This window comes from Phascolarctos cinereus, unplaced genomic scaffold (genome assembly GCF_003287225.1).
Source record: "Phascolarctos cinereus isolate Bilbo 61053 unplaced genomic scaffold, phaCin_HiC Scaffold_5;HRSCAF=322, whole genome shotgun sequence".
Lineage (NCBI taxonomy): Eukaryota > Metazoa > Chordata > Mammalia > Diprotodontia > Phascolarctidae > Phascolarctos > Phascolarctos cinereus.
In genome coordinates, this window is record NW_027555958.1 from 47,605,245 (window position 1) to 47,619,551 (window position 14,307).

The following is a 14,307-nucleotide window of genomic DNA, read 5'->3' on the forward strand; positions in this document are numbered from 1 at the left end:
GGGCTAGGGTCGCTGCTTCGAGCAGATGAGATGATAACTCTTGACAGAGTTTCTCAATTCGTATTTTGTTCATTTTCTCTGCCAAGAAGAACGAGCACCGGACTGGAAAGGTCAGAACAAATACGGCTAAAAAAGAACTGACAGGCACAATAGGTACAGAAATAGGGAAAGGGCGGCCCATCTCGGCCACGCTTCATGAGTCCATGTGACCTGGCCCGTTCTCGGCTCTGGAGGGGATCTGTGGAGGTCCCAGCGGAGGCCCCCTAGCCATAGCTGAAAGGTTATGGAAGATGGGGGAGGCCCCGAAGGAGTCGAGAGGGGAAAATGCCACCCCTATTTTCAAAAAGAAGAAAAGTGATAGGTCAATAAGCTTGGCACTGATTCCCAAGAAAATCTTATTGAAAAAAACAACAACAGCAACAATAACAAAGGGATGGTTGGTTGACATCTAGAGAAAGAAGCAATGGTTACACAGAGCCAGCAAGGCTTCATGACAAACGGGTCATGCCCGACTGACCTCATTTCCTTTTCTGGAGGCCCCTGGAATCCGGAAGTTCTGAGTTCAGATCCACCTCAGCCTATTACTACCTGTGTGACCCTGGGCAAGTCACTTAACCTCAGTTCCCACATGAGTAAAATGCAGAAAATAATAAATACCCACCTCCTAGAGGATTGTGAGGATCAGTCAAGATAACATCACTGTGCCTGCCACACAGCAGGCATCTGCTAAATGCTCATTCCTTTGCTTTCTTTTTGATAGGGCTGCTAAACTGGTATATCAAGGGAATGCTGTGCGTGGAGTTTAGCTGCTTGTTTTTAGCCAAGTATTTAATAAATGCTCGAGAAACCACACACACACACACACACACACACACACACACACACACAAGGTTCATATAAATAAAACCAAAATATTATATATACAAATACACACATGTTCATACATACATATGGGCATATACACATACATGTGTAGTGTATGTATACATGCATCTATACATATACATACATGTACACATAGGTGTGTATACGCACAAAGAGATGTGGGCTGGACACAGCACAATTAGATAGATTTAGAACTAGCTGAATGGCCTGACCTAAAAAGCAGTCGATAAGATTTGATGACAACTTGCAAGGTCTCCGGTACAGAACTCTAGGGGATCTGTACTATTTAACATTTTTATCAATGACTTAGATAAAGACATAAGACGGCAACCTGGCCAGATTTGCCAATGATGCCAAGCTGGTGGGGAAGCTGCCATACTGAATGACAAAGGCAGGATTTTCCCTCCTTCCCCCAACACATATACTGACAAGTTAGAAATATATATGTATATGTGTACATTACACATATACATACACACAGAGATTTATATATGCATGTGTATATATGTGTGTTGTGGTCCAATGCTCTAGCACACGTGTGTGTGTACACGTGTGCATGTATCCATCTATAAATACACACATATGTGCATATATGCATGTATGTATACGTGTGCTATGGTCCAATGTGTGTGCGTGCATGTAGCTATCTATAAATACACACATATACATATACGTGTATATATGCATGTGTTTATATGTGTACTGTGATCCAATGGTCTAACATATATATATATATATATATATATTTGTGGGTATATGTATGTGTGCATTTATCTATCTACAAATACACATACATACACACATATGCGTATATATGCATGTGTGCATATGTGTGCTATGGTTCAATGCTCTAGCATATGTGTGTGTACGTGTGCATGTATCTATCTATAAATACACATACACACATGCACACATGTATATGTATGTATATATATAAACACATGTATATATATGCATGCGTGTATATGTGTGCTACGGTCCAATGCTCTAATATATGTATATGTATATCTATAAATAAACACACCCATACACACATACGTGTATGCATGTGTTTATATGTGTGCTGTGATCCAATGCTCTAGCATATATATTTGTGTGTATATGTATGTGTGCACTTATCTATCTATAAATACACATGTATACACACGTGTATATTTGCATGTGTGTATATGTGTGTTGTCTAATGCTCTAGCATACATACTTGTGTGTGTACATGTGCATGTATCTATCTATAAATACACATACACATATGTATATATGTTTGTATGTGTGTGTATGTGTATATGTGCTGTGGTCCAATGCTCTTGCATATACATGTGTACGTATGTGTGCATGTATCTATCTATCGATAAATATATATACACACATAAGTGTATATATGCATGCATGCATATGTGCACTGTGGTCCAATGCTCTAGCATATACACGTATACATAATATGTGCATGTATATATGTATGTGTGTATCTATATCTACATATCTATAAAAGCACACACATATACTGACAAGCTGGAGCACTGGACCACAGCAAACATGATTAGATTTACTAGCGATAAATACTGTATTACATTTGGGATTGTTAAAAAAAATTAGCTTCAGAACCATAATATGGAAAGAGGGCTGAATGTGAACTAAGGGCTAGGTAGGTTTAAATCTCGAGTCAGCTACTTATTTGCAACATAGCCTTGGACAAATTGCTTCATTTCTCTGGATGATGAGTCCTCATCTCTTAAGTGAGGAGGGGGGAGTTTCAAGGTCCCTCCTGGCCCTATGTCTACCCTCCAATGGTTGTCAACGTGGTAATATGACAACCAAGGAAGATACTGCAATCTGAGGCTACCTCGGGATAAGCACAGGGTCCAGATTAGGGAGGTATCTGATAGCATGACTGTACTCTGCCCTCACCAGCCCACATCGGGAGCACAGTGCTCAGTTCTAGGTGATGCATTTCAGAAACGATACTGATAAAGCCGGACAATAACTGGAGGAGGGTGGCTAACTGGGATCATGAAAAGACCTCAGTTTCGTGCTATATGAATACTGGTTCAAAGAAATGGGCTGTTTAGCCCAGAGCAGGGGAAAAAGACTGAGGACGGGGTCATGGAAGAAGTCCATGGATTTAAAGAAGTCAGGATTTAAAAGGCTATCACATAGAAGTATTATAGACTTGACATTTCTAGTTCCAGAGGGGCAAGAAGTGGAATTTACAGAGAGGCAAATTTAAATTTGATGTTAGGGAAAAAAAAGTTCCTAGAGCTATTTAAAAACAGAATGGGGTGCGTCAGGAGGCAGTGGTTTCCCCCCTCATTGGAGGTATTGGGTCAGCGGCCGGCCACCTGTCAGAGATGTCGCAGAGGGAATTTGTTTTCAGGTGTAGGTTGGTCATAGAGGACCCTACCACTCAACTTCTGCAATAATGAGGAGGAGAATGGCCATTCGTCCTGGGAGAGAAGGGTGGTGTGGCAAAGGTTCATAAGTTAATGGTAGCAAAGTACTTTGTGATGCTCTGGGAAGGCAAACCTCCTCTGAAGTGGTCCGAACAGTGCTGGGAGCAAAGTTTACACTCCTCACACCACCTTAAGAGGCCCTACAAGCCCAGGGGGTCCTCGTGGCAGACTAATCGGGGCAGTGACAGAATCTTTTAATCTACTTATATTTGAATATAATGGGGAAACTGGATATTTAACAGAATAAAGGAGGCTCTACCAGGACCCTGGTTTTCAAAATGCTGTCTGACCCAATTTTATCTGTCCAATCTTATCTCCCCTGATTCCCCCAGTGCACTCCTTCCACGCTCCAGGTGAACTGACCTCTGTGTTCCCCAGCACATACTGTCCAGCAAGTAATGTGATCAGCACGATTCTTGCCTCCTAGGCCTTTTTTTTCCATGCTAATAATAGTTTGAACTTATCCAGCCCTTTACAAAAGGGGTTGCAAATCCCTTTACATATATTACCTCATTTAAGTTGCTGCTATTATCCTAATTTTATCGATGAGGAAACTGAGGCAGACCAGAGGTTAAGTGACTTGTCCAGGGTCACACAACTAGGAAGTGTTTGAGGCTGGGTTTGAACTGGGCCCTTGCTGACTTCATGCTCATAGCTGCTTCCTTAACACGCTCTCCCTACTTCTCTCTACCGACTCAGATTCGAGTCAATTGACATACATATGCTTGTGGCTTCCAGGATTGGAGGAAACCTCACATGAATCTTATTCAATCTCCTTGTTTTACTTGACAAAACCTCTAAGTATTCCATTCCATAGGAAACTCTTCCTATATCGCTGAGTAACTGCATTTAAGCAGAGATCAAGATCCAAGCGTGTTACACTTCTAATCCCATAGTTCTAACACAGTGTTGGGCACATTCTAGGACACACTTTCTATAGACCGACTTATGGTCCATGATCCAAGTACCAAACTGGCATTCCAGGGGGCACAGATGTACAGCCTTACCTAAGCTGTATCCCTGGGGCGTAAGTAACTTAACTGCCTGGTGTGATCTGAGGGACCTGGAGACTTGAGGAACCTAGAGATTTTGAGGAAAGGCTTGAAGGGGGTGAGGTAGAAAGTCCAGGGCTTGTCAAACTGGCTGGCTGGTAGGGGGAGGGAAACCAGGCACAGCAAAAGGCTGATGTGCCTGAGGCTGGGGACCGGCCAAAAAAATGGTGGGGAGGGGGTGACACAGGAATTTTAGATCCAAGCCACCAAAAACAAATTTAATCATTTTCTCATTTCTCTCCAGGGAGAAAACGGCCAGCAATTAGACTTTTTAAGAAAGCTGAGCATGGCATTATTTATTTATGTTTGGAAATTATGCCTGTAAGAGGCGGTGGTTGTTATTTGTCCCCTTTCTTGAAGAGGACCATGACATCAGGAAGGGGATGCCGTGACTTGCAAGTGAATTGGCTCTAAGGGAGGGAGGGCTGTGCGAGGTCACCAGCCTCACTCTCTCCTCCACCATCCCCAGCAAAACCCTAACAGGAGATAACTTCTTAGGTAAGAGAAGATTATCACCGCAAGCAGAGCTTTAGACAGTCAATTTCATTCTGCCATCCAGAGTCTACTGGTATAGGAGATAGAACGCTGGAAGGAAATCCTGGATTCAAATCTCAAAGGCTCACTCTTGCTAACTGTGCGCCTCTGGGCAGTCGCTTTAACCTGTCTGTATCTCAGTTTCCTCATCTATAAAATGAGGGGAGTGAACTTAAAGGTCCCTTCCTGCATGTGCTCAGGCCTCCAATGGGGGAGGAGAGAGGACCTAGCGAGCCAGTCCCCATCCCCCCTGCCCAACCCGGGGCGCGGGGCTGCGAAAGCGCGCCTCCTTCTTGCATCAGACGGAGGAGGCCCGGGGCCGTCCTGGCTCCGCAGAGCCGCCCTCCCTTGCAGCTCCTGCAGCAGCCTCGGCCCGAGCTGAGCCAGCACCCCCAGGGAGCTGAGTGCACCAGCCCAAAGTAGGATTGGGGGGAACCCCGGGGCCCAGGAGGTGCCAGCTGGTCTGAGAAGAAGCTAACACTCCCTGCTCCCAGTCCTGAGCCCCGCACCCCTCCCCCGCCAAAGAAATGCGCTGTCTCGTACCAAGTACCGCCCCTCCCCCCGCCTATTCGTGCACCTCCAAGCCTATGAAATGCATTCCCCGCACACGTCCACCCCAGGTCAATGAAATGCAATCTGTCCCATGCCAAGTACCACCTCCCTCAGTACCATGCAATGCACCCCTACTCCGTCCCATGCAATGCCCCTTCCCCCAGTCCCACGCGATGCACCCCCCCAGTCCCACGTGATGCACTCCTAGGCCGACACGATGCACCCCCTCCCCCAGTGTCCCATGAAATGCACTCCCTCAGCCCCATATGCTGTACCCCCTGGTCCACCCGATGCATCTCACCCCAGTCCCTAGCCACTGTCCAAAGACTCCTCCTATTACCCTCCTTCCTCCGATCCCCGCGGGGTCTTTGGTGATCAGAGTTACAGCAAAGAGAGTTGGCACAGGGGTTCGAGATGGGGCACTGCTCTCATTTCTGTGCCCGCTGAAAACCCGCCCAAACAGTAACGCCTCCGTTTAAAAACGAGCTCAGCAGAAAGTTTGCAACTCCAGCCCCACCGCTGCTACAAAGCCTTCAAGGCTCACGAGACACAGACCCGCTCACAGAGTCCGTCCAGGGCCAGTGCAGCCCCCAGCCCGGGAGCCCGCGCTAGCCCCGGGGATGCGAGGATTCGGGCTGGCCCGGTCCCGCGCTGCCACGTTACCTGCAGCTCGGCTATCAGCTCCTCTTTGCTCAGATTCTGCTTCTCCACCACCTGCAGCCCTCCGTCCTCCAGGATCTTGCGGCAGCAAGGGTCCAGGCTGTCACTGATTAAGACCTTCCGGAGATTAGCAAAGGCCATGGTCAAAATCCGCCTCCAGACCAGCACTCGAGCTCTTCAGGAATCACCAAGCGAGAAAGCCTGTGCTCTACTGAGCCAGATTCTCTTTGGGTTTGTTTTTCTCTTTGCATTGATTGGGCAGAAACGTTCAAAATCTCCATAATCCCGCCTTCTTTCCCCCCCACCTCGGGCAACCACCCTCCCTCACCGTTTCCCCGCCCATTTTGCTCTTCCTGAGCTGAACTAATTTCTTTGAAGCACTTTCCCACACTTGGTGCCTACATAAAAACACAAATTATGTTCATTTGACTGGCGTCTGAAATGAAATACGAAAAGCCCAATCCATAATAGCAGAAAATGGGCCTTATCTCCATTTCTTCCCCCCTAAGAAGTAAGCTTTCATTCATTTATTTAGTCGTTCATTCAATATCTGTTCACCTCTCACAGTGCCCAGCACTGTGTTAGGCACAGATGGATAAGACCGGATTCCTGCCCTAAACGAGCTCAGGATCTAAAAGGAGATTGGGTATCAAACATGTGAACTATACAGGAGGCAGAGTGTCACAAGGACGGGTCATAGGACTTGGAGGCTGGCAGGCACCTTGCAGCTTCCTCAGTTTCCACAAGGAAACTAAAAACCCGAGAGGTTTGCCCCAAATCAGGAGCTGAACCCAGACCTTTGCTGCTTCCTGTGTAAGGGCCAAAGGACTGATACAGACAATAGTTTTCTGGATTTAGAGCTGAAGTATGGATGTTGCCTCCCGGGATTGGGACCACTAAATTGTCAAATTGAGCATTTCCATCCTGACAACAGGCCAACAGTACAAATCAGGGCTTGGTTTAGCGTTTTGTTGGCTGTCCAGACTTAAGAAAGTGATGGAGAAAATGATAACAGTTCAGATTAAACTTGAGTCTACCATGCATACATTTTCAGAAAGCCACTTGTTAAATGTTTACCACCACATCCCTGCCTTCACCTAGCTTCACTGCCCCCACTTCGCAAAAAACCCATTACTTTAGGAAGAAAATTTTACTTTTAAGAAGTCTGCTTAAACTCTTGTGAGTGAAAAACAAACAATGAAAAACAAATGTCTAGGGGCCTGGAAGAGCTTTTGCTGGTGGGGATAGGATATGCACAATTTTTCCAATTTTCTTTCTTTCTTTTTTTTGGGGGGGGGTTGGGCAATGGGAAGCAAGTGACTTGCCCAGGGTCACACAACTAACAAATGTTTGGTGTCGGAGGCGGGTTTTGAACTCAGCTCCTCCTGAATCCAGGGCCGGTGCTCTATCCGCTGCTCTACCTAGCTGCCCCTCCAATTTTCATTTACTGGTTTAGGACCAACCAAATCGAAGAGCATTTATTAAGTCAGACAGTTAGTCAATAAACATTTATTAATCATCTACTGTGTACTGAGTGTTGTGTTAGGAGCTGGAGATACAAAGGCAGAAGTGAAAAAATTCCTACTTTCCAAGAGTTTATTTTCTATAGGAGGGATAATAGGTATGCATTTGTTGTTGTTTTGTCCATTAATTGTGTTTGATTCTTTGTGACCCTATTTGGGATTTTCTTGGCAGAGATACTGGAGTGGTTTTACCATTTCCTTTTCCCGCTCATTTGACAGATGAGGAAACTGAGGCAAACAGGGTGAAGTGACCTGCCCAGGGTCACACAGCTAGTAAGTGTCTGAGGTCGGATTTGAACTCTGGTCTCCCTGACTCCAGAGCCAGCACTCTATCCACTGAGCCAGCTAGTTGCCCTGTATATTTTCAAGTATATACAAAACAAATATATACAAATACATGCAAAATAAATGGAAAGCAATGTTAGGCACTAGCAGCCAGAGAGCCTAAGGAACCGCCTGAAGAAGGAGGTGGTAGATGTAGGTTCAGGACTTTGGAGGAAACAGTGGTTTCTGAGGGGAAGAAGGGAGGAGGGGGCCCATTCTAGGCACAGGGGTGGCCTGTGTAAAAGCCCAGAAATAGGAAATGGGAACACAAGAAGGCCTGTTTGGCTTGACCAAAGAGTGTGTAAAGGGGAATAATGTATAATAAGGCTAGAAAAGTATGTTGGAGCCAAGATGTGGCTCCTCGATCCCAAAGAGGATCTTGATTTAGAATCACAGTGATTCATTGAGTAGGGAAATGACGTGGTATCTAGCAGACCCAGTGGATTGAGTGTTGGACCTGGAGGCAGGAGGACCTGTGTTCAAATCCTACCTTAGATACCTGGCTGTGTGGGCAAGTTACAACCTCTCTATGCCTCTATTTCCTCATCTGTAAAATAGTGTCCATCTCCCAAGGTGGTTGTGAGGATAAAATGAGGTAATACATGTAAAACACTTTGTCAGTCTCAAAGTTCTATGTAAAATGCTAGCTATTATTATAATAGTATCGCATATGCTATATTGTTATAGTATAGCACATATAGACGAGAGGGAGGGGATGGAGGGAGAGGGAAGGAGGAAGAGAGAGAGACAGAGAGAGAGAGAGACAGAGAGAGAGAGAGACAGAGAGAGACAGAGAGAGACAGAGATAGATAGAGACAGACAGAGAGACAGAGAGAGAGAGACGGGGGAGGAGAGAAAGAAAGAATAGTGTGGAGAATGGATTAAAGAGAGAAGTCTTGAGGCAGGAAGAATAGGTAGCTATAGAAACAGACCAGAGGAGAGGTGATGAGGGTGGTATCCATGTGAGGGGATAGATAGAAGAGATTCTGAATATAGAACTGATGATTTAGCAATTGATGGGATATGTGAGGTAAGTGCGAATGAGGAGCTGACTCCAAGGTTGCCAGCCTGTCTAACTGGAACAATGGTGCTGCTGCCCTCAGGAGAAATAGGGAAGATTGAGAAAGGGATGGATTGTGGGAAAGTTCTGTTTGGGCCAAGTTGAGTTTGGTATCTTTCTAGGACTTTCACTTCATAATGTCCAATAAGTGGCTGACAATTTGGGAGAAAGACAAGAGCTGGATATATAACTGTGGGAGCCATTTGTGTAGAGATAATTGAACCCCAGGAAGCCGATGAAGTCAAAAAGACAGCACACAGAGAGAAAAGAGATTAGGGCCCAGGACAGGGCCTTGGAGCAAACTCTTCTTTTCACTTGGCAATTTCCTACAGACAGCCCTGGCTCTCAATTATTTTATCTTCTGATTCTTTTTAATAGAAAAATCTTTGGCTCAAACTTCCCAAGAGAATGCTGTCATATACCGCCTGTTTTGTGAGTCAGGAGACCATGAACCCTATCTTAATTCATGGGAATAATCCTGGTGCTTTAGATCCAGAAAAAAGAATAAAGACAATAACTCCAAATACACACACACACACACACACACACACACACACACACACACACACACATATATATCTGCCATCACAATAAAAACATTTGGAGGGCTAATAGAGTTCCACAAGATGGGATTTTACCTGTTGTTAAAACTGTCTGGAAAAGAGGAGTAAGATGGTAAAGGAAATGTTGGTGGCCAAGCCCAACTCTCTTCTCTTCTGCCTCAAAAGGAGGGGCCCCATAAGAGAGAAGACACAGTTTGATGACTAGGAGAAATTCTGCTGTTCTCCCCTGAAGTGCTCTACATTGCAACCTTACTCTGTAACTTAGTATTTCCATTGCTTGTTTTATTTCTACCCTGACCTTTGTTTACAAAAAAGTCATATTTTAACTGTAGGTTGTTTCCAGTAATTCCATCTGAGAAGAGGCCAGAAGGTGGTGTTTCTGCTCTTCATCAAAGAGGCCAAGTTGGAGCTGGTAGCAATGTTGGGAAATCCACTAACCCCCGGAGATTTTGTCAAATAGATCACATCACTGAAAGAGTGGGCTGAGGGATTTTTTCCCTGCTGTTGTGAGCTTAATCCTTTCATATTCACTCCTAGAAGCTAAGCCCGGGTAAAACAAAGGTTCCCTATTAGACAGGAGGGTGCACTGGATAGAGCACTGGCCTTGAAATCAGGAAGATTCATTTTCCTGAGTTCCCTCAACATTTACTAGCTATATGACCTTGGGCAAGTCACTTCACCCTGTTTGCCTCAGTTTCCTCATCTGTTAAATGAGCTGGAGAAGGAAAGGGCAAACCACTCCAGTATCTGGCAAGAAAACCGTAAATGAGGTCATGAAGAGTCAGACACAACTGAACAATAACATTTTACAGGTGAAGAATCCAAAGCAAATAGAGGTTAAGTGACTTGTCCAGGGTCACACAGGTAGGAAATGTCTGAGGTAGAGTTTGAACTGGAAACTTCCCTGCTCCAACTCCAATACACTGTCCTCTGCACCCACCTCTTTGCCTCTAAAGTTTTGCTATCACTGACAATTTTACTTGAAGTAAGGGGAAATACCCCAGCGTCACACCATTCCTCTTCTGGTCAACAATAACTGTTAGGGAGTTCTTCCTTATATTGAGTCTGAGGCTTTCTCTCTGCAGCTTCCACAATGTGCGGCTAGTCCTGCTTTGGGGCACAATGAAGAGTCTAATGGATCGTCTTTCATTACTTTAAGATTGCTTTCCATGCTTTCCACCTGCTATCATCCCTACCCCAACCCCAATCTTCTTTCCTCCAGTCTGAACACCAGCACTTCCTACAAGCAACCACCATATGGCATGGTGACCAGTTCTCCCACCATACTGGTCACCCCCTTCTTCTCACTGCATTCCAGTTTGTCTGTGTCTTTCTTCACACATGGCAGAACTAAATACACTACTCCAAATGTGGACTGACCAGGGTGAACTTCCTTGTTCTGGACTTTCTTAATGATCGGCTTTCAAGGATCCTATTTGGAGCAGTGGATAGAATACTTCGCTTACAGTCAGGAAGTCTTGAGGTCAAATCCAGCCTCAGATGCTTACTAGCTGTGTGACTTTGGGCAAGTCACTTAACCTCTGTTTGCCTCAGTTTCCTCAACTGTAAAATTGGAATAATAATATCTCTCCCAAGGCGGTTGTGAGGATGAATAAGATTATATCTGTAAAGTGCTTAGAACAGTGACTGGCACTATATAAATGCTAGCTATCATCATCGTTGTTATAATATATATTGAAAAATTCACAGGATCGCTTTTTATGGTAGCTAAAAATTGGCAATAAAGTAGCTAACTGTTGGAGAACGCCTTACCGTCTTGCCATTCGTCACACATGGCATTCGAAGACGGTGCCAAAAAGCATTCACCCCATCAAGTTCACTTCCAAATGTGATGTATCTGAGGGACAAGGTACTTCCCTGTTTGTAGGACACAATGTCTTGGTTGCTCGTGTTTCACTCCTCAGGGATGCATTCAGGAACCAAGTGAGCTTTGCTGCTGGAGACTCTGGTATAAACTCTATTTTTCTGGATAGTTGGTGGCTTTCCTGACCTTTCAAAGCCCACAGAGTCACGATCTGGTCTGCTCCACCAAAGAGCAGCAAATAATAAAACATAAAAGAGATAGAAAAAATAAGAACGAGTGTTTCACAGTCCCCAGAGAGGAGGTCGCTGGTGCTACCTTTCTCTTCCCAGATGGAAACTTACTGCAGTCCTTGACTCAGTCGCCAAAAGGAAAAAGAAGAGGGCTAGTTAATAACTTTTGTACATTCTCTCAGTTCTGATTCATCAACTAACTAAAGGGTTTTTTCTCTGCCATTCAGAAAGCAGTTAGGAAATAATATATAATAGTATATACAATATATTATATATAATATTATTTTATTATATTAATTAATTATTTATTGGATTTGTTATACAACCCTGTAAGGTAGATGCCATTATCATCACCATTTTATGAATTAGCAAACTGAGGCTCACAGCAGTTAAGTGACTTGCCCCTGGTCACACAGTGATTAAACGTCTGAAGCAAGATTTGAGCTTATGTTGTCCTGACTCCGAGTTTAATGGTCTCAAGGTTAGAGTTTGTTCACCATGATTAGTTAACCAATGTGCCTCCTAGTGCTATATGTACATTTGTCTCATCTAGAGCAATGAACTTTTCGAGGCCAAGGTCTATCTTATTTTGGCCTCTGCACTCCTAGAATCTTGTACAGTCTCTGGTTCACAGTTAATTGATTGAAACTCTTTAATGGAATATTACTGTCATAAAAAGGTGAAAATGAAGAATTCCAAATAATATAGAAAGGCATTAATGAACTGATGTAGGATGAAGTAAACAGAACCAGGAAAACAATGGACAGAATGACTACAACTATGTCAGTGGAAAGGACAGACACATATATGCACACACACACACACGCGCACACACACACACACACACACATATACATACATACACACATATATTTATAAAAGATACTGAATGCTAAATAATTTAAATGAGCAAGCTTGGTCCCAGAGAAGAAATGGAAAAAAATGTACCTTTCTCTTATTTAAAGAGTCAAAGAGTCAGTGAGTGTGATATATTGAATATGTGTTCAGACACAATTGATGTCAAAGAAAAAAATATTAACACTAATACTGTACTCTGTGTTTTCTTTTTAGGTTCAAGTCTGCCAGAAACAATTTTATTTGTCATCATTCTACATCTAAACCATTTCTAGCTTGGAGAAAAGGACGTGTCTAAACTGCCACATGACTCCTTGCCTTAAGAAAATTTTAGGTAATATTCATAGGAATCTAGAACAAGGAAAAGATATGTTAAAATATAGTCTGGGTCAATATTCAGGGATAGTTGAGTGACAAAATTGCCTGGACCACTCCTCTCACTACTGGAGAAATATGTCTCATATACTTTGAGGCCCTCATCTTTATTGTCAGGAGATGTTTCATCATCAGTCTTTCAGAATCAGTGGTTGGTCATTACACTGGTAAGAGTTCTTAATTTTTTCATACTTCTTTTTCTTTACCATATTGTTGCCATTGTATAAATCATTATCTTGGTTCTGTTCACTTTGCATCAGTTCATATATATCTTTCCAGGTTTCTCTGAAATGATTCCCTTGATCATTTCTTACAGTACTATAGTATTCCATCACATTTATATACCAAAACTTGTTCAGGCATTCTCCAGTTTATTGGTATCCTCTTTGATTCCCATTCTTTGCCATGTTGGGCTATAAATATTTTCATGCATCCTTTGAGTTGGTTTTGCTTAGGACCAATTCCTTCCATTAATCTACCCTCTCTCTAATTCCTTCTTCTCCCTTCTCTCTTTCCCTGTATATCTTACTTAACTGAAATATATTTTTGTACCCAACTCTGCGTGTTAATTCTTCCCTTTCTTGACCAGATGAAAGCCCCTTCAAGTTTTAGCTGTTACCTCCCAATTCCTTTTTCTTATTTTTATAGGTGTTACTTGAGTACCCTGATTATGTGAGATAATTTTCCATAACCTTCCTTTCCTTTCCTTCTTCCTCCAGTGTACTCTTCCCCTCTCATTCCATTCTTGTCTTAAGTTCATCACGATACAATGGAACTCCCAGATCTTGTCTAATTAGACTCCCTCCTCTGATCCCTGATGATGTTAGGCTCTGAGGGGACACGTGTCATCTTCCCGTATTTGAATGTTAGAAGTCCATCCTTTTTTAGCTCCTTACCATTGTTTATTCATGTTTACCATTTTGTTTCTCTTAACTCCTGTGTTTGAACTTCAACATTTCTATCCAACTCTGGTCTTTTCATCAGGAATACTTGGATGTTCTCTATTTCATTAAAGGTCTATTTTTCCCTCTGTAAGACTATACTAATTGTTTTTTTTCTGTGTAAGTTATTCTTGCCTGTAAGCCAGTATCCTTTGCCTTCCGAATAATCGCATTCCAAGCTCTCTGCTAAATAAGCATGTTTCTGACTGTAGGTCCTTGGTACATGAATTATTTTTTTTCTGGCTATTTGTAGTGTTTTTTCTTTGAAAGGGAATTTGTAGTATTTTTTCTTTGAGCTGGAATCTCTAGATTTTGGCTATAATATTGCAGAGAATTTTGTTTTTGAGTTTTCTTTCAGGAGGTTATGAGTGGATTATTTCTATTTCTACTTTGCTCTTTAGCTTTAAGAGATTTGGGCAGTTTTCTTTTAATATTTTTTTTGTAGTATGATACCTAGGTTCTTTCTTTCTTTTTTTTTTTT

At 43.2% G+C, this 14,307-nt stretch overlaps 1 protein-coding gene across 2 annotated transcripts in view; it reads right to left on the reverse strand.

Moving 5' to 3' along the window:
• PHGDH (phosphoglycerate dehydrogenase) overlaps positions 1–6,363 on the reverse strand; it is a 35,968-nt gene extending 29,605 nt beyond the window's left edge. The window contains exon 1 of one of the 2 annotated variants that reach the window (XM_021003248.2): positions 6,134–6,362. In XM_021003248.2, the coding sequence (XP_020858907.1) occupies positions 6,134–6,271 (138 nt within the window). In that variant the 5' untranslated portion in view covers positions 6,272–6,362. Of the gene's footprint in view, positions 1–6,133 lie in introns of both variants that reach the window. The other variant, XM_021003259.2, reaches the window with a different exon arrangement.
• Positions 6,364–14,307: the final 7,944 nt, after the last annotated feature.